General features: G+C 49.0%; 8 protein-coding genes across 8 annotated transcripts; 5 read left to right on the forward strand and 3 right to left on the reverse strand.

Moving 5' to 3' along the window:
• Positions 1 to 559: 559 nt before the first annotated feature.
• N7533_001557 (uncharacterized protein) lies at positions 560 to 1,830 on the reverse strand (the record flags this gene model as incomplete). The annotated part of the gene is given in 3 exon segments (XM_057098207.1): positions 560 to 673; positions 689 to 766; positions 1,810 to 1,830. 3 exon segments carry the CDS (start codon positions 1,828 to 1,830, stop codon positions 560 to 562), a joined length of 213 nt encoding a protein of 70 aa, XP_056963343.1.
• Positions 1,831 to 3,406: 1,576 nt separating this feature from the next.
• Positions 3,407 to 8,450, forward strand: N7533_001558 (kinesin-3 motor protein uncA; the record flags this gene model as incomplete). The annotated part of the gene is made up of 2 exons (XM_057098208.1): positions 3,407 to 3,470; positions 3,583 to 8,450. 2 exons carry the CDS (start codon positions 3,407 to 3,409, stop codon positions 8,448 to 8,450), a joined length of 4,932 nt encoding a protein of 1,643 aa, XP_056963344.1.
• Positions 8,451 to 9,190: 740 nt separating this feature from the next.
• On the forward strand, positions 9,191 to 10,625 carry N7533_001559 (uncharacterized protein; the record flags this gene model as incomplete). The annotated part of the gene is made up of 2 exons (XM_057098209.1): positions 9,191 to 9,592; positions 9,678 to 10,625. 2 exons carry the CDS (start codon positions 9,191 to 9,193, stop codon positions 10,623 to 10,625), a joined length of 1,350 nt encoding a protein of 449 aa, XP_056963345.1.
• Positions 10,626 to 12,028: 1,403 nt separating this feature from the next.
• N7533_001560 (uncharacterized protein) lies at positions 12,029 to 12,610 on the forward strand (the record flags this gene model as incomplete). Its single annotated transcript, XM_057098210.1, has 1 exon — positions 12,029 to 12,610. The coding sequence occupies one exon, from the start codon at positions 12,029 to 12,031 to the stop codon at positions 12,608 to 12,610; it is 582 nt and encodes a 193-aa protein (XP_056963346.1).
• An 855-nt stretch (positions 12,611 to 13,465) lies between these two features.
• Positions 13,466 to 15,871, reverse strand: N7533_001561 (uncharacterized protein; the record flags this gene model as incomplete). Its single annotated transcript, XM_057098211.1, has 2 exons — positions 13,466 to 14,478; positions 14,539 to 15,871. The coding sequence occupies 2 exons, from the start codon at positions 15,869 to 15,871 to the stop codon at positions 13,466 to 13,468; spliced, it is 2,346 nt and encodes a 781-aa protein (XP_056963347.1).
• Positions 15,872 to 16,761: 890 nt separating this feature from the next.
• On the forward strand, positions 16,762 to 18,009 carry N7533_001562 (uncharacterized protein; the record flags this gene model as incomplete). The annotated part of the gene is made up of 2 exons (XM_057098212.1): positions 16,762 to 17,561; positions 17,637 to 18,009. The coding sequence occupies 2 exons, from the start codon at positions 16,762 to 16,764 to the stop codon at positions 18,007 to 18,009; spliced, it is 1,173 nt and encodes a 390-aa protein (XP_056963348.1).
• A 2,708-nt stretch (positions 18,010 to 20,717) lies between these two features.
• On the forward strand, positions 20,718 to 21,793 carry N7533_001563 (glycoside hydrolase family 43 protein; the record flags this gene model as incomplete). The annotated part of the gene is made up of 2 exons (XM_057098213.1): positions 20,718 to 21,032; positions 21,101 to 21,793. The coding sequence occupies 2 exons, from the start codon at positions 20,718 to 20,720 to the stop codon at positions 21,791 to 21,793; spliced, it is 1,008 nt and encodes a 335-aa protein (XP_056963349.1).
• Positions 21,794 to 22,315: 522 nt separating this feature from the next.
• Positions 22,316 to 24,089, reverse strand: N7533_001564 (BCS1 and AAA domain-containing protein; the record flags this gene model as incomplete). The annotated part of the gene is given in 2 exon segments (XM_057098214.1): positions 22,316 to 22,995; positions 23,012 to 24,089. The coding sequence occupies 2 exon segments, from the start codon at positions 24,087 to 24,089 to the stop codon at positions 22,316 to 22,318; spliced, it is 1,758 nt and encodes a 585-aa protein (XP_056963350.1).
• Positions 24,090 to 25,424: the final 1,335 nt, after the last annotated feature.

Genomic DNA, 25,424 nt, shown 5'->3' on the forward strand with positions numbered 1-25,424 from the left:
TTAGAGGGCGGTTACTTCGAGGCTTCGAGGCTTCGCAGCTTCCCACACGATCTTGAACGGAGGGATTAGCGGTTTTGAGCAAATCGATACCAGGACCACGGGTGTAACGTGGTTGGGCTGTGATGCAGCCGGGGGGGGTCGAAGTGGCCCCTCTTGATATGATGCGTTGTCCGTCTGCCACCCCGCGGAGGGCTGGGAACTATTTCAGGCGCCGCGACCGCAGTTCCGAGGTTTGATCTTCTTTCAACCTCGCTGGGCGCAAAGAGCAACACACGAGAATTGAGGCGATGCGAATCCGGGCTAGCGGGAGTGCTAGATAATGCGACTTCAATGTCAGAGCGCTGTCACTGTGAGAGTCAGTATGCATTTGGTATAAACAGGGAGTGGTGCTGTGTTGTGTTGTCAAGTTGGGACCAAACTTGATCTCCTTTGTCTCTTTTCCCTTTTTTTTCTCTTTTCTTCTTTTCTTTTTTTTCTTATTTTTCTTTTTTTTCCTGTAATTTTTCTTTGATTGTTTGGGGGGGGGGACCCGGGCAATACGCAGAATAACCGGAGTGGGTTAGGCCGCGACGGGCAGTGGGCAGTAGGCAATAGGCAGTAGACAGCAGGCAATGGCCGCGGCCGTGGCAGTGGGTGGGATGGGGATGTATGCGTTGGCACGGGAATTTGGAGGCTGCAGTGAACTTACCAGGATGATCGGCTCTGCAGACGTCGAACTCGACAAGGCGACAAGGGCCGAGCGAATGGATTGGCGCGAAGCTAGCAGCTGTTAGAATGGGATGCGACGAAAGGCGATGATGTCAAGCTCAATGCCAGGGACGCGTGCAAGGCGAAGCGATCGGGTAGAAACACGAAACAAAAGACAGTAAAAGGCAGCCTCGAGTCAAGGCGCGCGCATAGAAGATCGCGTTCGGCCAATGACAGAGGGATAGGAAGGGGGGGGTAGGGAAGATGCGGCGCATGCGACCGTGGGTGGTGGGAGATATGGGTGGTGGAGGAGGCGCGTTGTTATGCTGGTGGTGGGCGCGCGCAACGTGGGATTGGAGAGAGCTGGGATTTACCTGGAGACCAAGGTGGGGGGGAGATAGCACGAGATGGCAAATGGGAAGGGAGAAGAACGTGGATATGGATATTCTCCGGGTCAAACGATCAAGGGATCGAAGGGCGAAGGTGATTGGGGAGGAGGAGGGAAGTGCAGGTGGAGGTGAAGTCAGTGCTAGGCGGTGGGCAATACAGTAGGCAGATGCAGTAGCAGAGTAGACAGAGTAGAGTAAGGTAAGGTAGGGTACAGGCAGTACAGAGATAATGATATAAGAGTGCAGAAGAACATAGGCGAGTATAGTAAAGCAGTGTATAATAAAGCAGTACGGAGTAGTAGACCATATAGATAGTACTCACGATTGGTTGTAACTGGACCAAATGCGAAGGAAGGCTCTGTGCGATGGTTGGAGGGCGAGCTTGTGAGGGCGACCAACGAGAAGAGGCAGAGGAAGAAAGGCGAAAAGGGGGCGATGGGGCATTTTGTACATTTACTGTGACTGGTGAATTATTCCACTTACCGTGTTGTGACAGTCTTCTTACTGGGTTGACCACAAGGAAGAGTACTGATTGGCTGTGACAGCAAGTGTGGACCCAAGGTAATGTAATCTATAACCATACCATACAAGCTGACCGCTCCGGGCTTCCGGGTCATGTGCACCAAAGGGGAGACTCCGCCGTCCACCCTCCACTGCGTATCTCAGCTGTGCTCAGCTCCTACACTACGGTGAGTACATACAGTACTCACTGTATGTACCTACATGTACTTACCATTTGGCCCCATTTCACCATTTCATCATTGCCACCATCCATCCACCATCATTGCCATCCCAACTGCGATCCGTGCTACTGCTACCAACCCTAGGATGATGATATCACACCCGCGCTATCCTGTCACTATCACTATCACCATGCCCGACTTTACCTTAAGGCCACCTTGAAGAAAGATGAACACTTATAGATTCTTAACCCTTTACTCCCCGAGTACCTCTCCGTTCCTCCATACTCGGCGGACTTCCAAGTACAAAGCACCCTGCGTAGTTGTGGGACTGGCTCATATGCAGTCTTATCGTCACTACCATACTATGTACCTAAGGTAGACATACCCAGGTAAATGCTGGGAATACATGAATGATAAAGTAGTAATAAATACTCGACTACGCATAGAACTTGAAGTTATCAGATATCATCTAGATTATACTATCATCCCCACGTGCCAACCTAGCCGCATCAACCATTCAGCGTGTGACCCGCCCGATCGCGACCCACGTGTGAAGCTTACCCTAAGGTATAGTCATCCGGTTCGAGATATCTCTATTAGTAGTAGTACCTCATGTCAGTGACTTATGCTAGTAAACACTTATACTAGTGAGCAATCTTGCTAGTATGTAGTAATATGCCCGCCCGGGCATGCTTTTCCTCGGCCATCAACTTCAGAAGTTCAACTTCCAAGGTTGTAGTTAAAAAGAGGTGACACTGTCCAATATATATGTCCGATCTCGGGAGTCGGAGTCGGCTGATTTTCGAGTTCTCATACCTAGGTACCTAGGTAGAGCCACGGTATTTTAGATAGAAATCGAGTCCCCTGTTAGTGTTAAGCACGATATCCATGAGGGTCCTTTCATCATAACTTCAAGTTCCAAGTTTGATTTAATCTACTCCGTGGAGTAGTAGTACTACTAGTCGTACATCCACTGGCGTGGACCGGCTGGCGCATTCCGCACTCGCCATGCTCAAAAATACCTCGATCTACATAGTGCATTAGCCTCAAAAATTCATACTCTAGAGCTCTTTCAAATATAATATCTCTCGATCCTCGATAGATCATTGCATAGTACTACCAATGGGCATACAGTCCAGTGCCCCCCCAGGCTACTCCGCAAAGGCGGTGTTTACCTCAGCAAGGGGCCTCAGGTGCCAGTGGCTTTTCCACATGAACAAAACGACATCTCGACAATCGCATTTACTCCTTTGTCTCTCGCCTCTCCGTTTGCGCGGCTTGCACTTGACTGTCAAAGAGGTCCCTCCCTCTGTCCCGAGGGACTCACCCATCCCACTCCACCAACCCCGACGCCAATATCCCATACATGACGTCTTTGTTGACATCCACGGTTCACTCCCCTCTCCCCCACAAACCACTCATCGACTTTCCCCGGCCATTCAATCGCGTCCCACAACTCCGTGCCATTACTCCGTATCTACGAGCCCAAACGCGCTCGCGCTCGCGCTCCTGGCGGAGTCCGCGCACCGCTGTGACACAACTCGTCACCGCTTGTCTCCATCCTCACTCCCCTCACCTGCGGAGTTGAGTTCGCATACAACTGCCGCTTAACCTGTCTTACACCCAGTGCATGGGGTAGTGGACAAGATGGCTCCAGGCGGCGGAGGTAATATCAAGGTGGTGGTCCGAGTACGACCTTTCAACAGCAGAGGTGAGTTTGCGCGGCAACGCAGGCCTTCTCCCCCAAATGCCCTCCGCTGCACCCCTGGCAGAGGCAATTCAAGCCGTGGAAAGCTAACACCTCCCTCTCTCCCGCCGATTAGAAATCGAACGAGGTGCAAAATGTATCGTCAAAATGAAAGGCGCCCAGACGGTGCTAACCGCACCGCCTGGCGCCCAGGACGTCTCCTCGAGGAAAGGCGGCAAAGGCGAATCCGGAGCGCCCAAAGTCTTCGCGTTCGATCGATCGTACTGGTCCTTCGACAAGTCGGACGGGAACTATGCGGGCCAGGATAATCTATTCGATGACCTCGGTTCGCCACTCTTGGACAACGCCTTTGGCGGATACAACAATTGTATATTCGCCTACGGCCAGACTGGTTCGGGAAAGTCGTACTCCATGATGGGATATGGCAAGGAATATGGTGTCATCCCGCGAATCTGTCAGTCCATGTTCCTGCGCATCGACGACATGATGCAAGCCGATAAACTCCTCAATTGCACGATCGAAGTCTCGTACCTGGAAATTTACAACGAACGCGTGCGCGATTTGCTCAACCCGTCCAATAAGGGTAACCTGAAGGTCCGCGAGCATCCTTCAACGGGACCCTATGTGGAGGATCTGGCCAAGTTGGTGGTGCGCTCCTTTGAGGAAATCGAGAATCTCATGGACGAGGGTAATAAGGCGAGAACGGTTGCTGCGACGAACATGAACGAGACCTCCAGTCGGTCGCACGCCGTGTTCACACTGACTCTCTCACAAAAACGTCACGACGCGGAGACTTCACTGGACACCGAGAAAGTATCGAAGATTAGTCTGGTCGATTTGGCCGGTTCGGAGAGAGCAAACTCCACCGGAGCCACGGGTGCTCGTTTGAAAGAAGGTGCTGAGATTAACCGCTCGCTTTCCACCCTTGGTCGTGTCATCGCCGCCCTTGCAGACGTCTCATCGGGAAAGCTCAAAAAGGCATCCATGGTTCCATATCGTGATTCTATCTTGACATGGCTGCTCAAAGATTCACTTGGTGGTAACTCGATGACTTCCATGATTGCGGCTATCTCCCCGGCCGATATTAACTTCGACGAAACCCTGAGTACTCTGCGTTATGCAGATTCCGCCAAGAGGATCAAGAACCACGCCGTCGTGAACGAGGACCCGAACGCTCGCATGATTCGCGAACTGAAGGAGGAACTGGCACAACTTCGATCAAAACTTGGTGGTGGTGTCCCCGGGGTTGCTGGGGGCGCACCTGGTGCTATTGCAGCTGAATCCTATCCACCCGATACCCCATTGGAACAGCAAATGGTTTCCATCCAACAAAGTGACGGGAGTGTGACTAAGGTCAGCAAAGCTGAGATCGTCGAACAACTCAACCAAAGTGAGAAGCTTTACAAGGATCTCAATCAGACCTGGGAGGAAAAACTACTCAAAACTGAAGAGATTCACAAAGAGCGTGAAGCGGCACTCGAGGAACTCGGTATCAATATCGAAAAGGGCTTTATCGGATTAAGCACCCCGAAAAAGATGCCTCATTTGGTCAATCTGAGCGATGACCCTCTGCTGGCAGAGTGTTTGGTTTACAATATCAAGCCCGGAAGCACGACGGTGGGACACATGGATCAGGGCACCAATGTCGACATCCGACTGAACGGCTCCAAGATTCTTCAGCAGCACTGTACTTTCGAAAACGCGGATAATGTCGTGACCATTATTCCCACTGATGGTGCTGCTGTCATGGTCAACGGTCTCCGGATAGACAAGCCTTCGCGACTCAGGAGTGGTCATCGCATTATTCTCGGTGACTTCCATATCTTCCGTTTCAATCATCCGCAAGAGGCTCGTGCCGAACGTGTTGAGCAGAGTCTGTTGCGACATTCGGTGACAACTAGCCAACTGGGTTCCCCAGCGCCTAATAAAACACATGATCGCAACGTCAGCAAGACTGGATCGGAAATTGACGCAGACTCAAGTAGAGCGGACTCCCCGATGCCCGCACGCAGCCGCGAATCAGACTGGTTCATGGCGAGGAAAGAGGCCGTTGGCGCGATGCTTGGCCAGGATCATATCTCACATCTGCCCGACGACGAGCTCGATGCCCTATTCGAAGATGTGCAAAAGGTCCGAGCGGGGCGTCGTGGGCTGCCGGAGAATGAAGAAGACTCTGACTCTCTTAGCTCCTTCCCTATCCGAGACAAGTACATGTCCAATGGAACCATCGACAATTTCTCCCTCGACACGGCGATTACAATGCCAGGTACCCCACGACAAACCGAAGAGGACGATGGATCCAATGGTGTTTCACTGAAATCGGTTCGGTTAGACATGCAGCGCCAGTTAGATCGCCAGCGGGAGCAGTTCCAGGATAAGCTGAAAAACGTGGAAACTTCTTCCAACCAAGACCCAGGAGAGATACAGGGTGAGAAACAGCGTATGGAGGATGCACTCCGGTCTGCCAAGGAAGAGTTTGAAGAGCAGCTGCGAGCACAAAAGGAGACTTTCGAGACTCAGATGCGAGATATGGGCAAGCCAATTCCACAGATTTTCGAGAATGGTTTTGCCAAGTTGACTGAGCGCGAGCTCGAGATCGCACAGTCCGTTTACTCCCATTGGTCACAGCGCAACTACGTTCGCATGGCCGAGAAGATTTTACAGCATGCATCGCTGCTGAAAGAGGCACAAGTCATGAGCCAGATCATGGACAAGAATGTGGTTTTCCAGTTTGCAGTCGTTGACCACGGCCATAGTATGGCTTCATGTTACGATCTTGTTTTAAATGGCATTTCCGGCGACGAGGATATTGTTCTTGAAGAGACCAAGAAGCCTTGTGTCGGCGTTCGAGTTATTGATTACAAGCAGTCTGTGATTCACCTATGGTCTATCGAAAAACTTCAGAGACGCGTACAATCCATGCGACAACTGCATCAGTACATCGACCGACCCGACTATATCCAGCACTTCAGGCTTGAAAATCCATTTTCGGAGTCTTGTTCGCCGCAATACTCTCTCATTGGTGATGCCGATATCCCACTGACGGCTGTCTTTGAGACCCGCGTGCAGGATTTCTCAATCGAGATTACATCGCCCTACACACAAAGCGTTGTCGGTATCATTCGATTGTCGCTTGAGCCATCCTCCGCCCAGGCTCCTTCTTCGACCTTGAAGTTTAACGTCGTCATGCGCGACATGGTTGGCTTCGCTGAGTGGGAAGGATCCGACGTTCACGCTCAACTCTTCGTCCCCGGAATCTCAGAGGAAGGTGGTGCAACCACGACGCAGATGATCAACGGGTTCGAAGAGAGCCCGGTACGCTTCGAAAGTGTTCATAGTATGAGCCTCCCACTGTCTAGTCCCAGGACTGCAGCGTTGAAGGTCTGCGTCTATGCTCGCGTGACATCCGTTCACATGGATAAGCTTCTGAGCTGGGATGACATGCATGATTCTTCGGAAATGACCCCTAAGAAGCGCACCTCGCCTCGGATTGCCGAGTCTGAGTTCTACTCTGAAGAAAGACACGACGTCTTCGCCCGCATCCAGATTTTGGAATTAGCCGAGTCTGGCGAATACACACCAGTAGAGGTGGTTCAAAATGGGGCTCTTGACGCTGGTACTTCTGAACTTCATCAGGGATTGCAGCGTCGCATTTCGATCAACCTGACTTATAGTTCCACCGAGAGCCTCCCATGGGACGACATTACCAACGCTCGCGTGGGCTCTGTCCGTCTCCTCGACCCGTGGGGTAAGATTCCTGACCAGGACCTCCAAACACCAGACGTCCCATTGAAGTTCCTCCAAGAACCAATGGTCAAGGACAATGCGGATGGTACTTCCAACGTTACAATCATTGGCCAGTGGGACTCGAGTTTGCACGGCTCTCTCCTCCTTGATCGGGTGACTACCGACAAGTACAAAGTCCAAGTAACTGTCCGCTGGGATCTCGTCTCCTCCCGACTCCAAACACCCGTGATATTCGAGATCGACCAAACCATCCAGATCTTCAAGCGAAACTACGCCCGCCAAGAGTCCATGTTCAAACAACTATGGAGCTCCACCCGAGTCGTGCATTCGACAACAAGCATGTACTCACTTGTCATCCGCCCAATCTCAGCCAAGCGCGCCGCCGACCTATGGCGAATGAACACTCAAAACGACTACGTCAAAGGCGAAGAGCTGCTAACAACATGGGCTCCACGGAAAGTCTCCCTCGTCCGAGATTACATCGCAGCCCGCAAGCGTCGCTACCGCATCGCAGAGCTCCACGCAGCCCGCGGCGCCTTAAGCGCCGGCAGCCTGCGGGCCTCTCCAGCCCGAGGCAGCGGCCGATCAACACCCATGCGCGGCCAAGACCTCAACGAGCGCAAGACCAAACTACTAAAAAAATACCTCGACCTCTGGTCAACAAAGAAAGACCCCACCGAAGCAATCCTCGTCCGAACAAATACCGAACCCCCAAGTGATGGCGCCGACCTAGCAGCCCAACGCAAACAAACCAACGGCACCACCACCACAAGCACAACGCCGTCCGTTTCCGACAAAATCTCTCTCAAACCTCGCTTCATCGCAACAATCCAGACCCTACCCAAGAACCCCTCAGCCCTGAAAACAGGCTACGTGCTCACGCCCGACGACACGAATAGCGTCTGGGTCCGACGCTTTGTTGAGCTGCGCCGACCTTACCTGCACATCTACTCCGTGCCCGACGGCGACGAAATCAACGCGATTAACCTGCGCAATGCGCGGGTTGACCACGCGCCTGATTTCGCGCGATTGCTTGATGGGTCTGGGGCCGGGAATGATCGATCATCGCTTGCTACGAAGGGGAGACCGAATATCTTCGCTGTTTACGGGACGCAGAATACGTTCCTTTTCGCGACGAGGACGGAGGCGCATAAGGTGGAGTGGATTCTTAAGATTGACGAGAGCTATTTTAGTAGCAATGGTGGCAGTGCGGTCGCGAGTGGCGATGAGCGGTGATGATGATGGATGTCAAGGCAGGGCAAGGCAAGGCATTGCCAATGCATTGACTCGTCTCGGCCCGACTCTTCTCCCCTCTCGATTTGATCCTGCTTCATGTTTGACGATATAACGGGGCACGGCGTCTTTCACCTACTGTTTTGCGTCGTTTCTTATGTCTACTATACATTTCCTTTTTTCTTTTCTGACCCCCTTTATGACCTGTTGAGATACCCCGTCTTTATATATATCAACTGCCTGTGGCGATTTTCCCATGTACATAGTTCGATATCGTTGGGACTATAGATTCGACGGTGTTCATGATTGTTTTAATTACTACTCGTGATACATAGTAGTTGCTGTGTTTTCAAGTTTTTAGACTAATTCTCTTACACTATCACTAGTACTGAAACACGGAGTAGTACCTAGATTTCCCTCGGAATCTTGATAATTCTTCTTGATAATTCAAACTTCTAGAAGTTCCAGATGGCTTCCAGGTCCCCTGCCAGCCCTGGAGTGTGTACCGTGACGGGGAAGGCCGCCCGTTGTCGGGGCAACAATCTGTTGTGTCCGTGGGACTCCCACCCTACCTGAAGGTACCAGCACCGTGACCACATGCAGGTGGGATCTACCAACAGTTCAACGTTGACCCTTTAAGTTGAACTTGAAAGACACCTTGCTGAAGACTCCGACGACCTTCAAATTTAGCCTGCATGGAATAGGCATTTCGACCCCACCCCTCCCCAACTGCGACAGCGACCATGTTCGCCCAACGCCCTTCATTCCGATTCTTGGCCGTCGGCGCACTCTTCTCACTCGTCACACTCACATTCCTCCTCTTGAATTCACGCCGATCCCGCGATTTGACATCTCAGTACATCCTCAAGACCCCACGGCCAGGGTCGCATTGTCCGCCCTCGCCCTCGACACAGCTTCTTCCAAACAGTACCAATACTCAAAGCCAAGCGTGGGAGTTCCATGTCGATCGCGATGGAAATGACCACGGTCTTTCAGAGGAGCAGTGCCGAATTGCCTTTCCAAAACTCTTTGGCGACATTGAGCAATCTGCAGCGCTACGATCGCAAGAGCCTATTTCTTATGAGGAGCTCCGAGGACGAGAGGTTGAGGATGGAATGGTGAGGTGTATTATTGATCGGGGCGAGGTATGTGATGAACTTCTCACGAAGAACTTCAATTCAAGAAGTTGGTCCAAGGAGCTGAAGTAAACTAATCCCGAGCCTCGACTAGTTATATATCGTCGAATTCGCACCTCAACCCGTGACAGCATCCCGTGCCCGTGCAACCCTAAACTCCCTCCACCGCGCCCTCAAAGCAATTCCAAACCGCACCCACCTCCCCAGCATCGAGTTTATATTCACATCCGAGGACTTCGCAAATGACCCCACTGGCCGCGGACCCGTATGGTCCTACTCAAAACGCGAAATAGACTCCTCAGTCTGGCTAATGCCCGACTTTGGTTATTGGGCCTGGCCAGAAGTCCAAGTAGGACCATACCACGAAGTCCGACGACGCATCGCGGCCATTGATGACGGCGAAACCAACCCGGACGATGGCTCCGTCATCACCCCCGGCATCCCCTTCCAGGATAAAAAGAAACAGCTCGTCTGGCGCGGAAGTCTAAACACAAATCCCGGAATCCGAGGTAAACTCCTCAAAGCCTCCAGCAGCAAAAGCTGGGCCAGCGTCCGGGTCATTGACTGGGACGACGAAAACGACATAAGATACAACCTCCTCCCAATCGAAGACCACTGCCGATACATGTTCCTCGCGCACACCGAGGGCCGCAGTTTCTCCGGGCGGGGCAAGTATCTACTAAACTGCCGCTCGGTGGTGATTTCGCACCCGCTCATTTGGCGCGAGGCGCATCACGCTGCGCTGATTTCGTCCGGCCCGGACGCGAATTTCGTCGAGGTGAAGGCTGATTTCTCGGATTTGTCGCGCATGATTGATTATCTGATTGATAATCCGAAGATTGCGGAGCGGATTGCGGAGAATTCGGTGCGTACTTTTCGCGATCGGTATCTTACTCCGGCGGCGGAGTCTTGTTATTGGCGGCAGCTTGTGAGGTCGTATGCTTCTGTCTGTGATTTTGAGCCGTTGCTTTTTGATACGGCGAGGGATGGGAAGAAGGTTTCTCGTGGTGTGCCTTTTGAGACTTGGATGCTTGTGCATTGATTTTTTCCTCTTTTGGTATGATTTCTGTTTTTTATGTATGCTTTGCTATGAATTAGGGTACGGACCTGCTGGATGGGTTTGGTGGCCGCAACGACACTGCATTTGAGCGAATTTCTTTATGGCGTTGGGGTGATGGATGGGATTTACTATTTACTTCTGTCTTTACATGAGACTAATCTATGGAGTTTTCTAAAACACTTCTTCATCTCGCCAGATGGGCGCGGACTAGGATCTCCTTCAAGTTCTGCGCTCTAATAAGGCTGTTGACACAAGGCTGTCAACACCGAATCCTCTGCGATCGCCGTTCACGCCAGTCTGGAATAGCCTTGTGACAATTCCCCATTCCGCAAGGCTCGCCCTCGCCTGACTTCTGCCAAGAAGTCTCATTTCAAAAGGGGGTCCACTTAGTCTCGAAACGTGTTTAGTCTCGGGTCCGATGAAAGCTCAGATCAGTCATAATAAGCTTCAATGATTTTGACAGTCGAATGCTTCTTGCTTTCAGACACTTCATGAGAAAGATCAATAATATTGTGTATATATCAAAATAGCTACGCGCAACCACCTGGGCAAGAGAAATGACCAGGTGAGAATGAGAATAATCTCCCGACTGCCCTATTGAAACCGAGAGGGCTCGAGATTAAGGGTCCAAGTCCAAGTGTGGCGCTGGGACCGCGTGAATACGAGTGAGGCTCTCATTGTACCACTATTCTCGCCTACTAAGCCCTAAAAGGGGTAGATCCTCTGCTGCTGCACCACAGCAAAGAAAAGTCTGTTATTCTTGGAAATTAGGGTCTGCCTCGCCCCCCCACCCAACCCCCAGGAATGCCTTCCCGCTAAGCTCGTGTTCTCACATTGGCAGGATCGTATAGGGTGACTTGGCAAGGACGATCTCGGGCGATCTCGACGTTGATCTGTCGGGCAGACTCTAATTCCCGATGAACTTCAAGCGAAAAGGTATCTAAAGCGAGTTGACATGTTGTGACGGCTGACTGGGAGATATCCTGCGAAATCATCATCCCTTGGGGACCCTTGCAAGACAAGGTGCTTTTACCATGCAGGATAAGATTAAAGATCAACACTAAACCATGTTCATCCGTCTTTCTGAATACGAGATGGACCGTGAAAATAGGGGGAATCTGCAGCCAGAAGAATACCAAACCTTCCTTGGCAGTGGCGATGATAGGTCCAGCTTGTTTTAGTCTGCAGCTTAATTCGAGCTTTTCTCCGTATTCCTCACATTAGTATGGCTTTGATGGGGCTGAGTTAGTTCTGTGACCTGGCCCCGGCGCTTTAAGAACTGTTTAAGCCCCATCATTCATACCCTAGTCTTTCTTTCCCTTTCCCTTTTCGCCCTCGAAATAAAAAAAAAACCCGCCCCCACGAGGAAAAGTTCATCCTCAATCATGTCGTCTCCAGGCCAGCCTTCGCGCCTGAACAAGTGGTGGCCCATCGGCTTCTTCATCGCCGCCATCATCTGCTTCATCATCGGCGGTGCTCTGGTTGGAGTCTGGTCAGCCAACTCCATCAATGACTGCTCTTACAGCTCCTACTCGTCCTACTACTATTCCGACTACTCATGTACTTCAACGAACATGGGCGAGTTCTGGGGCGGCGTCGCTTTGTTCGTCATCGGTGGTGTCTGCAAGCTCACGGGTTGGGTTCTTCTCATTATCTTCTGCGTCAAGCGCAGCCGCAACAACCACACCACCGTCACATACGTCAATCACCCTCCTGTCCAGCAGCAGCAATTCCAGCAGCCTTACGCTGCTCCCCAGCCAGTCTACGCTCCCTCCCACCAGAGCGCCCAGTTCACTCGCTCCCCTGGCTCCCCGGGTCCCGTGTACCCCGAGATGGCTAACTCTTCTATCTCCGGTACTCCCCCTCCCAAGGAGGCTGGTGCTACTGCCACTGCGTTCAAGTACTGCCCTCAGTGTGGAACTGCTGTTTCCAGTCGTTTCTGCCCTCAGTGTGGAGCCCAATCCTAGGCTTTCACTACTTGAAGTCGGTTGTTGTCAAGTCTTTGTTTGATATTACGCTGTCTCTGATTAGATGGGTTGGTCGGGAGATTGAGTTATCGGGGCGACGAGGCTTCCATATTTTCTTTTCTTCTTTTTTTCTTTTATATAAAAAAACAAAATTCGCATATGAGGAATGAGATCTTGAGTCGAGGGTTTTGGAATGTTATGCTGGCACCTGTTAATATTGAGATACACCGGGATGAATCCCACAGACTGCTCGCTGTATTAGCACTGTTTATTATTACTATCCTAACTACAATTACTATTTTTTTTATTATATTCTGGTTTTTCAATCGATTTCCATCATTCAAATATGATCTTGAATTCAACTGATTGCCCGCGTTCATAGTGCTCTCTATCATTACATGTGATATCAATCAGAATAATACGCCAAGGCTTCTTGAATTCAACTCTAAACGCTAGCTAAAACCACCAGAAAGTGCAGAATAGCCTTGAAATTGGATAAAAAGCTGCTAGTAGTAGTTTGCTTTAAAATAACGCCTGAAAATGCACGAATACATGATGAGTTCCGAGTCCCCCATTGGAAGCTAAACAATGCACAGAAAATATAACAAACAAAACGCTTCAAATCAAAAAAATTAATTGCCCCAAGACAAACTTTGTCTTGGGGCAAACCTAAGCGCAAGGAAATAAACTGCCACATATCCACAATCTGACATCGACATGGGTTGATTCCTCAGCTTCGCGCTTAGGCGCTTTCATTTCCAGGAAGACACCGAGAGTGTGTTGATATATTGCGCAGTCTTTACAGCAGATCTATATGAGTTATCATTAGGCTTTTTGTTTTCGATCATAAATTAATCAGAAATGGCTTCGCATGGTACTCACTTTGATGTTGAGTTTTAATCGGCGCTGGTAGTTCGATTGCGCGTAGTCATTGTTTGTGCGAAGGGCAAGTTTGCTCTCGTTTGTGCTCGCTGGTATCAATATTCCACCTGAGGTGGTCTGTTGGCAGTCGGGACAAAGTCGTATCCTCCAATCAATGTCGTAGATGAGCGTAATTGAAGGGAATGGTATTACTTCGGTGGTCAGTTCGGATATGTTCAACTTTCTTGTAAGCTCTCCTGATAGTCTTCTTGCATGAGTAGTATGCATATATTCACTTGGCGGGATGTGCTGATCCTTGACGTGTCTCTTTAGGTCGTTGTAGTTGGAAATGTCTCTCTTGGTCTTGTATTGACCGCAAAAGTGGCATTCTGAGAGCCTCGTTGTGTCCCAAGCATAGCTGAGGACTGAGTATGAACCGTCGATGCTAGTAGTGTGGCCTCGATTTGTAACGCGAGACCGAGACTTCTTGCACCTACCGCCGTTGACAAGAATTTCATCATCATAGCCAAATGTGGTCAGAGGTACCCAGTCGGTCAGTGTGGGAGACAGAGGCGGGATCCCGATGCTCTGAGTTGAAAAGTCGTGTATGCTGGACAGGTTGGCGAGGGTCGGCTGAGGCCGTTCGTGTAGATAGTCCAAAGCATCCGAAATATGTTTCAGCTCTTCCCAAAGCGGGTGGTAATCCCCCCTACCATCTATAGGCCGCGAGTGCCAAGGATAGTCCATAGGGGATTCAATTGCGGATTCCAGATCCGTGGAAGAGGAGGCATTCGGGCTTTTCGAAATCATCCCCCACTTTAAACGTTCGATGGTTTTGTAGTTGGGATGTATCTCTTGCTCCAGCATCTTAGCCAGAAGACCCCTCGCAATAGTAGAGAAAGTGCTCAATTCACGATTGTCGTGTTTGCAATAGAAAGAATGAACAGCGGTTTTTCGCTTGAGTTTACGGCTCTCATCTATCAGCAGAGACTTATGCACAGTTTTGCCTATTTTATCTTTATTAGCTTATCTTTCAGAAATTAAAGGGGTTGGGAGATATTTCATACCAGATCCAGGGTTTCCCTTAAGCCAAAGTAAAGGGGTTATTCTCGCTGAATCAATCCACTCTTTGAAAGACGAGTCCTCAAGCAGCCACACCCTAGTGTTAGGGTAATCATTCCGTATTTTGAGCAAATTCCCATCTTCCAGGTCAACCATATTTTTCTTCGTACCAGCTGCGTCAATCTCAACCAAGTCGGTTACCGCTTGCTCTAGTGGTATCTTCCCAGTGAAATGCCCCGGTGGCGCATGTGATGTATCCCCCGATAAAGGGCCACAATCATCATCGGCCAGGCTCAGGCCATCGCGCGAGATATCTAAAGAGGAAGAATCATTAATGGATCCCTCATCAGACGATGTATCCGAGGATGACGTTTCTTCAATGCGAAAGACGGACGGTGATCGGCTAGACCAATATGCATTGTCACACTGAGTCGTTGGCTCGGCGGTGAGTTCGTGTGAGAATGAGGGAGGAGGTGTTTTTCCCAAGTCATATGCCAACATTGTCCTAGGCTCGGACATTTTGGCCATGGCGTCATTCAAGACATTGATAGCAGGAACAATGAAAGCGAATTGAGATCCTGGGTCACCAGCGACGAGGTGTCCATATATCTTGCCGGTATTTTCATCTTGAACTATCGAGCCGCAGACACCAGGTTGGAGCGAGTCTTCAAATTGAAGAGACAAGACTTCAACGAAGTCTGTGGAGTTTGGCAATCGGATGCATGATCTTCGACCGAAAAGAATGCCTTTGAGGACATTGCCTGAGCCCGTGATAGCCATCACATTGACAGAACTACCGTTGAGCTGGCCAATAGTGTCTTCGGAAAGAACAGGTAAATCTGTCGAAATGTTCTCACCATCATCAATTTCTATGAGACAATAGTCAAGACTATCAGAGCTCAGTCGAGGCGGCTTAGAATTTGAGAAGGCGCGGTGATTCACCGAGAATAATTTCATGTCATCTGCAGGAGGACGTGATTTAGTGTTGGCCATCGCAGTGCTTGGTGGCAGTTCACGCAGCTCATCAAAGTCCTGCGTAGATTCTCCACCTGACATCGTATCACTGGATTCAAGGTCCCAGTCCTCTTCTATATCGCTAGACTCGGCACTAGCGCTATGTCGACTCATGAAGTCAGCTTCATCTTGAGCACCCGATAAGCTTTCGTCATCACTGTCGAATTCGCCTATATCGCATTCGCTATCCTCAGAGAGCGAGTTCATCTTCTCAGAAGTCATATTTGGAGCAGTAAGATTGAAAACATGTGCCGGTGCTAGATAGTACTTTTTACCATGAAGTTTGATGATGCTCCCAATTGATGCCATGCGGGGGGGTTCCATAGTTTGCCGACTGACTTTGAGTTGCCAGTCTTAATACTCTGGTCTTCCCTGACTTGAGGTCGACTACAGGGAAAAATCTGCAGCGAAATGACTCTCTAATCATCTCATCAACCTCAACAGCATTGATAAAAATGCCATTCTTGGGCTTCACTGCGGAAGAAGCAAGTTGTCGCAAATTTATGAGGTGTGGAGGATAGTCCCAGTCACCAAGAAGAATTCCTGGTGGGCACTGATCGAGAATATTTGACTCCTTGATGGCGGCGACAGCAGCCTTCCGTGATTCTCGGTGACTGCAGGAGAACATGATATAAGGCTTCGCTCTAGCTTGGTCTTTGCCAATCATGAAAATATCCACCATGATCATGCTTGAGCTGGGCACCTGAATTCGCGCGCCATTGAGACAGTCAATAATTTCTTGTCTGACCTGTTCAAATGAATCCCTGGCAGGACCTGTGGCATCCCAACAATGGAGTCTGCCTTTTTTCATACCGCGGTAGCTATCTATGGATAGCTCGGGCTCGGACCATCGGGCCTGGGGCGTTGAAAAGAGCTGAATGCTAGGAAAGAGTCGTGATGAGTTCATCGTGAAGGACTGGGGTCGGGATTTGATTGAATAAGTGCCTAGCGAGATGTAGAAGTTTAGAACTATTCGAGTTCGGAGAGGAATTTCCTCATAAGGAGCAACGGAAGTTGTTAGTGTGATATGAAGAGCTGGGTCGGAAGAAAAGGTGAATAAGAAAAAGAAGCTAGCAAGGCACCTGGGAAACTGCGTAGCAGGAATCTGCTGGGTTTTAGTCCAGTGCGCAATCGTAAGCCACAATCATGACTGCGCCTCGTATTCGTCGGTAGAAATGGATTGAAAGCGCTCATCCGCCCGGATTAAGCCAAAGATGCTCTGTGGCTGTGCCGTAACCCGGGCGTATGCAAGAACCCCTGTTTTGATCACACTGGCCGAACAACGATTGGAAGATAAGTATAAGTCAGCCACCCTGAACAGAGATCCGGCGCTGCCGCGTGTTCTCGAGTATTTTCTCATGATGAACACTATACATTCGCATGCTTATAGCGACTCTCTTGATGTGACCTTCCTTGAATCACCCATTCCGTCAGAACGACAAGAGAAAATCGTCACCCAATTCTGGGGAAGTACTCACACTTATAAAATACCTTGTTTCCGTCTATACTTCCAATATTATACCGAACAATGCAGAATTGTATACCAGTCCCATGGAACCAATCTTGCCATTCGCACTCACCGACATATCGCGGAGCTTTCGTCGCGCATTCAGGCTGGAATACCACGCTCCGAGGTTTATGAATTTGTTGAAAAGGCTCAGTGGGCCAGTGCTCCGGCATCAATAGATTCCATCAACGCGTCGATAGATTTGACCGCTCGACTCCTCTATATGCTTGACATTGGCGAATTTCGAAACGGGCATTCAGGGAGAAACCCGCTGCTGTGGGTCCAGGGCTCTCTACAGGAATTTGTGCAAGAGAAATTGACGGAGGCCAATTCTGAATCGGAAGATGGGATCAGATTTGAAAAATCATTCAATCTGATTCGCATGGTTGGCATCGCGGGCTTCAATGTGGAGCTCACGTCAAATCTTTCTGATCATCTTCGTTTTAGAGACTCCGATAAGACTGTCAAGATCTTCCATCACGCCTCGTTTTTGGAGGCTCACAAACAGTATGTTAGCAGTCATTTCGGATTTTGTTGTTTTGCCGCGAGACTCGGACTTTATTGATAATTTATCTCGTTTAGAACCTCGGCATACCCACCAGGTCTCGTCGATGAAACATTGGCGACGCTGGCCCTCTTATTTCCAAAGGGTGATAAAGAGACTGAAAGGTGGTACAAAAAACAAGGCAATGCCGAGGAGCTGGATAAAAGTATATTGAGGCGTCCGAAGACTGTCTTGGGGATAAAGGAATGCCGATACTGGCACGATCGTCTTGTTATCCTCAAGACAGAATTTGACGAGTCTCGCCCATCGACAATGACACAATGGTGGAATGACAGACGCGATGTTAGCCAGTGGTACCCATTGTGGGTAGCGATATCCTTGACCGTCTTATTTGGCCTGGTTCAGAGTATCGAGGGCGCTTTGCAAGTGTACAAAGCATTCAATCCTTAGTTTTCCTAGGTGGCGGTTAGTAAAGATGCTGTCTAGGCGTGAATGCCCGACATCTATTCCTTCCGTTTCGAAAGGTTATTTAAATATAGTACGTAGAGCTCTTCTTCGTTCTGACTGTTATACCAGATTTAAACAAATTCAACCTTGGAAGTAAGGTATTTCCCAGATAGAAATGCTTTGGCGCTGCAAAAGCTGCCCATGTGGATCGGGTAAACTAATAACAGAGATCAGAAGACCCCGGGTCGAAGCTGCGGGACAAAAAACTGTATCTTCCAGGTCCTCATGAGTTCATTGTCGTTTGTATACCGTACTCTACCTAGATACAAGCCACAGACTTTAGTGTTGGCAGCATGGAAGGCCGGGCAAGATTATGGTAAATCTTGCCTATTTGGAAAACCTGCTATAATTGAAATCTTCCACTTTGCAAGTCAAGGCACGGAGTACCCAAGACCATAGAAAGAATATCATAATGATTTCTTATACTCTGAGGCCGCATGACGACTAGTGAGCCGTGGCGGACCCAACCGATCTGGGAGAGGGAGCGCCTGGCTGTGGAGTATTCATTCATTATTTTTTTGCGCCCATCCAATTCTTGTTAGTAATTACTTGCAATAGGGGGATCGCAATATTTGGCGAGTCGTGTCATGACATCATGAAAAACCGAGACATCTTCACCGACTGGTTGGTATTGACCTTTATTGGGTCGACGCCGAGCCCAAAAAGCAATTTAGAAGCAACGGAATTGATTTGAGACTGTTTTAAGAGTCCACATGACTCAAGTTGAGCATTACCGATGTAGGTACGGTGCAAGGTCGTCTTTGATCGTCAACCATGGCATCATTCGAGGCGCCGATCGGAACGTGATACGCGGGGGATCTCCCAAACCACGAGGTATTCTGGCTTTCACGACATGATTTCTGATTCAATTCCCGAGTGAGACTTGTTTCTTCAATCCACCGACTATGTGTACAGTACATGGTAAGTTATGCTGCCCCGGACCACCATTGATTTCATCCTCCGGTCGGATGCGCCACACCGCAACTTTGGCGCCCCCTTGCTAGTAGGAATCCGCGCCCTGGAACCACGGAAACATTCAATATTTTGCGGGGAATATTGAAATCTGGAAACGTTTCTTTTTCAGTGCGGGCTATACCGGGTCTAGTGGAAAACTATCGGAGCTTCGTGCAACCCACGAGCCTTTAGTCCCCTCGTGCCAGCGCACACTGGACAGCGTAGAATAACCAATCGCCCCTGTGTAGCGGTGGTGCATCATTGGTCCTGGGCATTACGCCCCACCCTATCAGCGGTCACTTCTCCAACACTATGTAGGGCGCCTAATTGGTGTGATGACGGCATCGGTGCCTGGCATCTTTTCCCAGCCATACGCTGCACTCCGCTGCATGTTGTCGAGTACCACGGTCGACAGCATTATTCACAAGTATCTTGATTGTGCATCTCGGATTTGAAAATAAGTAGATAAAAAAGATAGAAAACTTTCTTTTTGCCGGGGTTGGAGTGTTTTTCCGCTCGTCCATCTGAGTCTTGGGAGCGAGGGGCGTCCAGTGAATCGCCCTTGCTTTCACCTTCAGCTCCCAACTCCTGCACACGATTTTTCTTATCTTTGCCTCCACCTCTGTGGATGAGTGTTTACCTCATCTCCCATATGATAATGCATCTTGTCTTGTAATTTCTAAGAAAAAGCAATGAGCATTGGCCCCCTTTCACCCGGCATCCTCGGCGAACTTGGTTCCACTAGAATCACCACCTTGCCGTATCGGGCCTCATTCAGGGATGATGGGTATATCCGATCATTTGCTTCCCCACACTCGCAAAGATGTGTACTGAAACCTTGTCAGAACCAAAAAATTGACTTACCTTAAACCTAGCTGGTTGCTTGAGACTGCATATAGCTACATGTCCTGGTGACTTTGCGTAGAATCCGGTCTTCACCTTCCATGTCATTGGCAAGTCAATGCCGATCATCATGACTCCCGTTTGCTGCGAGCCTTGCTGGCTATTTATCCACTTTGTTGGGTCTGAATCCTAATAATAGAGTAATGGTCCTATGGAATACTATTATGCTCAACAGAATGAAGCACAGCCTTCACTTGGCACCATTTCCTCACTTGGCATCATTCCACTTTTCCCATTGACCTCATCCGAGCCATCCATCCCATGCGGCTGAGATGTTCCTTTGAGGAAAGATGTCACTCCACCGCCAGGACCTATATGTCTGGGCTGACCCACCAAGTTCCTTTTAAACTTTTGTTCTTACTAGTATGCGCCTCCCCGGAAAATCTGCCTTGCTCGTGCAAATCCGAGTTCTCCTACGGACTACTATGTAGTATGTTAACCGAAAGTCGCATCATTTAACTCAAATGGTCAACCGTGAGTTGCCAAATAGCTTGGCCGCATCATTTAGCCTCGCAGAATCCACATGCAGCCACATGCGCCTGATAGACCTGTCGCGCCAGATCGGCCCCTGTTGGTCCACAGTGCTCTGTACTGCCAGCTCGGAGAATAGATGTCTCTTTCCAGGCTAGAATTCGGCCTATGGTGGAGCTGTCCTGGCAGCGCTGCTCGAGGTCATACCCAGAAAGAAAACATATAAGAATGGGTATTCCTCTCCACACTGGGATTTCGAGAAAAAAAGAAATATTCAACCCCCTGGATCTCACAGTCTTAATTTGATAACCATAAAGGAAAATATGTTCCTCCCATCCATTTCACCCTCAAAATTAGCAGCTCTTATCTTACCCCTGCTACCAGGGGCTCTGAGCTCCCCTTTAATGAAGCGGAGTGGCCCATTTCTAGCTCTCCACACCGACTTTCCTGACCCCAGCTTCGTTCAAACACCTGAAGGCAAATGGTATGCCTTTGGCACGGAGGGCAATGGCAAGCGATTCCAGGTCGCTGAATCAGATGACTTCAATTCTTGGACCCTTCTGAATGTTGAAGCTCTGCCGAACGTTGCTGCTTGGGAAGAGGATGCCCAGCACTTTGCCCCCGATGTGATACGACGGGTGAGTTATAGTCTTGACTTTGGACACGAAAATACGAAACAATTGCCCAGGTGCTAACTTCATTGCAGGATGATGGGAAATACATTATGTACTATTCTGCCAACTCCAAAAAAGTTGGCCCCAACCAAGATGATCACCATTGCGTCGGCACTGCTATCTCCGACGATCCCAAGGGCCCATATATTCCAAACGATAAGCCCCTGGCTTGTGATCTAGATAAGGGCGGCGCCATTGATCCTGCCGGATTTCGCGATGCAGACGGTACTCTCTATGTTACCTACAAGGTTAACGGTAACAGTATTGGCCACGGAGGTGACTGCAACAACGGCGTCGACCCTCTCGTCCCCACACCTTTAGTGCTGCAGAAGCTTGCCAAAGATGGTGTTACTCCTGCTGGAGATCCCATTCAAATTTTGGATCGCAACACTGCAGATGGCGATGGCCCTCTTGTCGAGGCCCCCAGCCTTGTCCTGTCGTCTGGCACTTACTATATTTTCTACTCAACGCATTGTTACAACGAAGACACATATGACACCCGATATGCTACAGCATCTAGCATAACTGGTCCTTATACCAAAAATAATCAGCAATTACTGAAGACTGGGGATCGACCTAGCTTGATTTCTCCCGGTGGCGGCACTGTTCATACGGAAGATGGTGACCGGATGCTTTTCCACGGATGGTGTGATGCCAGCATGAAGCAGCGTTGCATGTATGGTGCAAATGTTTCTTTGGATGGGGCTAAGGTTTCTGTTGTCTAAGCCTGGTCCTAGAATCATTTAAGTTTCATTTCAGTTTACGGAGGAGTTGACTGGCACGTTTAGGACTTTTTGTTTTGATACCCTTTTCTATAGCCATCGCCCAAATGGACCTTTCTGCGTCCATACTTCATTCCAAATTTTCTTTTATCGAAAAGAATTATCTTGGCGCAGTTTCTAGATCATCATAATTTTTGAAATGTAGGTATCAGACACAATTAGAGTTCAACAAGTAAGAATACTAGTAAGATATACTAGTAACTTTATTGACTATGGGGGAACTAAATCCTACGCCAAGGAGCAGCTCGAGGCTGCTATTACTGAAAACAACTACTAAATGCAAAGCTAGAAACCCCTCGATATCAAGAATTATATTCTGAATATGAAATTTTATAGAAGAGCTTGTTCTGTGAATTTGGTGATTAAACCCAACTTTCGAATTGTATTCCATTCTTGCCACCTGGCAGTGCACAATTAATGCCGGTCCAAACCTTGAAACTTGTAAATGATGTACCTACTCCATCGCTATGCTAGAATACTTTGTTGGGAAGACTTCTTCTCTCTGAGTCCTTGGACCCAGGTATCCGCGCCACTAATAGCAGCCTCGGGCGAATCCTTATGGTTGAGAAGATAGCCTTGGATCTCGGCAGCAGTGAACTCCCCGTTCGGCACGATCGCTGAAAAGTCAGTCGCGAGCTTGGAAATCCGGAGGCGAAGATCACGAAGACGACGTTTTTCTTCTTCATTATTCTCTTGCTTCCGTTTCTCGGCATACTCGACATTGCCATTCTCGTGCTTGTGGTTGGCACTGCCATTCGTGAGATGCTTGGCCGTGCCATTGAGGAGACGTCGGGAGGCTGCAGCGCGCGGAAGATCGCCTTCCATTGTTGTATAAATAGATGTAAAAAGCTCCTCGATATCGGCTTGGGTGGTACGTCCAAAGGTAATGCTTAAGTCGACACGACCGGGTCGGAGGAGAGCTGCGTCAAGTTTTTCAGGGTGATTGGTTGTCATGACGAGTATACGGCCTTCGCTGGCTGCAACTCCGTCGATGACGTTCAATAGCGCAGATAATGTGATACCTCGTGACTTCTCCTCCTTCTTGTCCTTGTCCTTGTCCTTTGCCTCGGTTTCATCCACCGCTGTGGGGTCTGTACCATCTGTCGGCTTATCTTTATCCTTCGGCGAATCGGTCGTTCCCCCCCCTAGTATGGGTAACACCTGCAGTGTCAACATCCTCAAGGAGAACGATGCATCGGCGGGGAAGATCATGAAAAAGGGATGCTAAATTATCTTCGTCAAGTGCTTTCGAGTCGAGATTCAGAAGGTAAAGCTTTAAGCTAAGCAGGCCTGCAGCCGCAAAACAGAGACTAGTTTTTCCCGTCCCCGGAGGGCCATGCAAGAGATATCCTCGGCGATATGGAATTCCCCGATTTGAGTACCAGCGTCGAGTGCGAGGATGAAGATATTCTTTGATATCAGAGATAAATTCATCTTTCTGTGCCTGCTCCAGAACAACAGTTGATAGAGGACGCGGGCAACGCGCCATGCATCGATACCAACCAAATTGCTGACCGCTACAAAGCCTTTGGCCGCGGTAAATGACGGTTCGATTGCCGTCCCGCTCTACATATGTTTGTTGGGCCTCGTTGAGCAGGTCCTTAATAATGCCCGGGTTGCGACCGAGACAAGACAGGTAAAGCGTCTCGTTGTTCATTACCCACAGCGGAGTCTGCTGCTGCTGTTTTCGCTCCAGCATTAGTAGCTTACCACGAAACCGAAAGAAATGACGGCCTTCTGACGGTGTATATCGCAAGGTTCTATACTTGTCACGGCCTGTGAGCTTGGCCCAGTACTCCTCAAATGATGACTCGTTTTCGCCGGAACCAGGCTCATCTAGCTCGATATCCTTTTCGTCGTCTTCGTCATCAGAGCAATCATCAGACCAGTAGCCACTTGTTTTAACACCAGCGACGAAGCGATTTGTTTTCGACATGTTTACCTGTCGCGACATCCAGTACATGAAGAAATTGAAAGTCTCATCGTCGAATCGTATTTCTGCGGTAGACATGAAGTACATTTCAACCATATCCTTCATGTACCAGATAAGGTATTGAAAAGAGGCGCCGAATGTAGCCAATAGAATGACATATTGCAAATAGCTTGCAACGTCAATATTGAGGTGAGAGCTCACAAATTTGGAAAGTAGTGAGTAGCCCGGGACTAGCGCATCAAGGATTGCGGTGTCTGTTTGTGAAAACGAACTTGTGACAGACTCGGCTGTAATATTCTCAGCCATGATTGACTATCGAGATAATGGACCGTGTTTTTCGAGCGAGGAAGTAGGCTGCATTTTATCCTCCGATGTCAGCAAGAGCCTCATAAAAATCAGACCCGACAGGACACCCGATCAGTTAGTTAATAGTGGAGAAGGGTATGACGAGGATCATCCGCAGATGCACAGACAGCCTTGCTGCAGAAAAGGCGTGTTGGCAGTGTGGCGTTGGCCAGGCTGTGTCGGCTTGTGCGCTTCTGCCTGATTGTTGACTCACGGGCGCAAAGATGGACGACGTACTCAGCTTATCTTAGCTTAGCTCAGCCAACGAGGCAGCGAATCGGAGATCGAAGGGTCCGTGATGCAATTTTTTCCAGCTGGTAACGCAGATGTGCGGCTTTTCTGAGTTGTTGAAGTGCTGAGATGCGGAGCCTAAAGCCAATTGCGAGTTTCGGCCTTTCAGCCCAGGTTAACCCCGCTTAGGCTTAATGAGTCACTTGCCTAAATCACCCCTAGCGTTCGTTGGAGTCGCCTTGTGACTGGAGTATCATAAAGTATTAATTCAACAAGGCGTAATTGAGGCAAACGATATCATTGATCTAGCTGGGTCCAAATGTAATCAGCATGCAGTTTTCAAATTCATATCCAATGCATTACCACACTACGAGGTCTGTCTTGGATTTTGGTGACCGCATTGCTTATTACTATACCATCTATCGATACTACTAGTACTAGTAGTATTGGTTGTGACTACCTAGGTATTGGCAACTATGATAGACAATATTAGTACCAGCTTGACTTCAGGATCTTCAAATCTCAATCTGGTTAAAACATAATGATATATTACTACTACTAGTACTTAGTCATTTGATGAGTTTCCCGCCGTGAAGAACGTGTTACCGTCACTGTACTGAAAATCATCCTAAAAGTGGTGGTATCAACAGGGTTGATCAGATGCCAGTGCCTAGGTGCCCAGGTGGACGAATGCCAACTTGCGGACCGACAATACTTCTGCAAAATAAACATACCGAAATACTTCCTCTTCACCTTGGTCAAAGATATAGTACTGGAATTTTACTTCCAAGTTAACCGGCTTACAGCTCTTAATCATAATGAACTGACTAGTAATGGTAGAACACGCCATGCACTAAAGTTATCCCGATCGGTCACATTGCATTATAATTTTTGTTTCCGCATGAGCCTCAGATAATAATAGATTGCAATAGCTTATCTTGACATCCCGTAGATCATGTAATCAGTGTTTCTGACATGTATAGCAAGATTTTAACACTGCCGAAAACCTCGAACTAACGGAATGGAACTTGGCAGCCACATAAGGTCGTTTTTTAATATCTTCGT

The sequence above is a fragment of the Penicillium manginii genome, assembly GCF_028828005.1.
Source record: "Penicillium manginii strain IBT 31320 chromosome Unknown utg000002l:1.0-5564898.0:1.0-5567710.0, whole genome shotgun sequence".
In the NCBI taxonomy this organism is placed as follows: domain Eukaryota; kingdom Fungi; phylum Ascomycota; class Eurotiomycetes; order Eurotiales; family Aspergillaceae; genus Penicillium; species Penicillium manginii.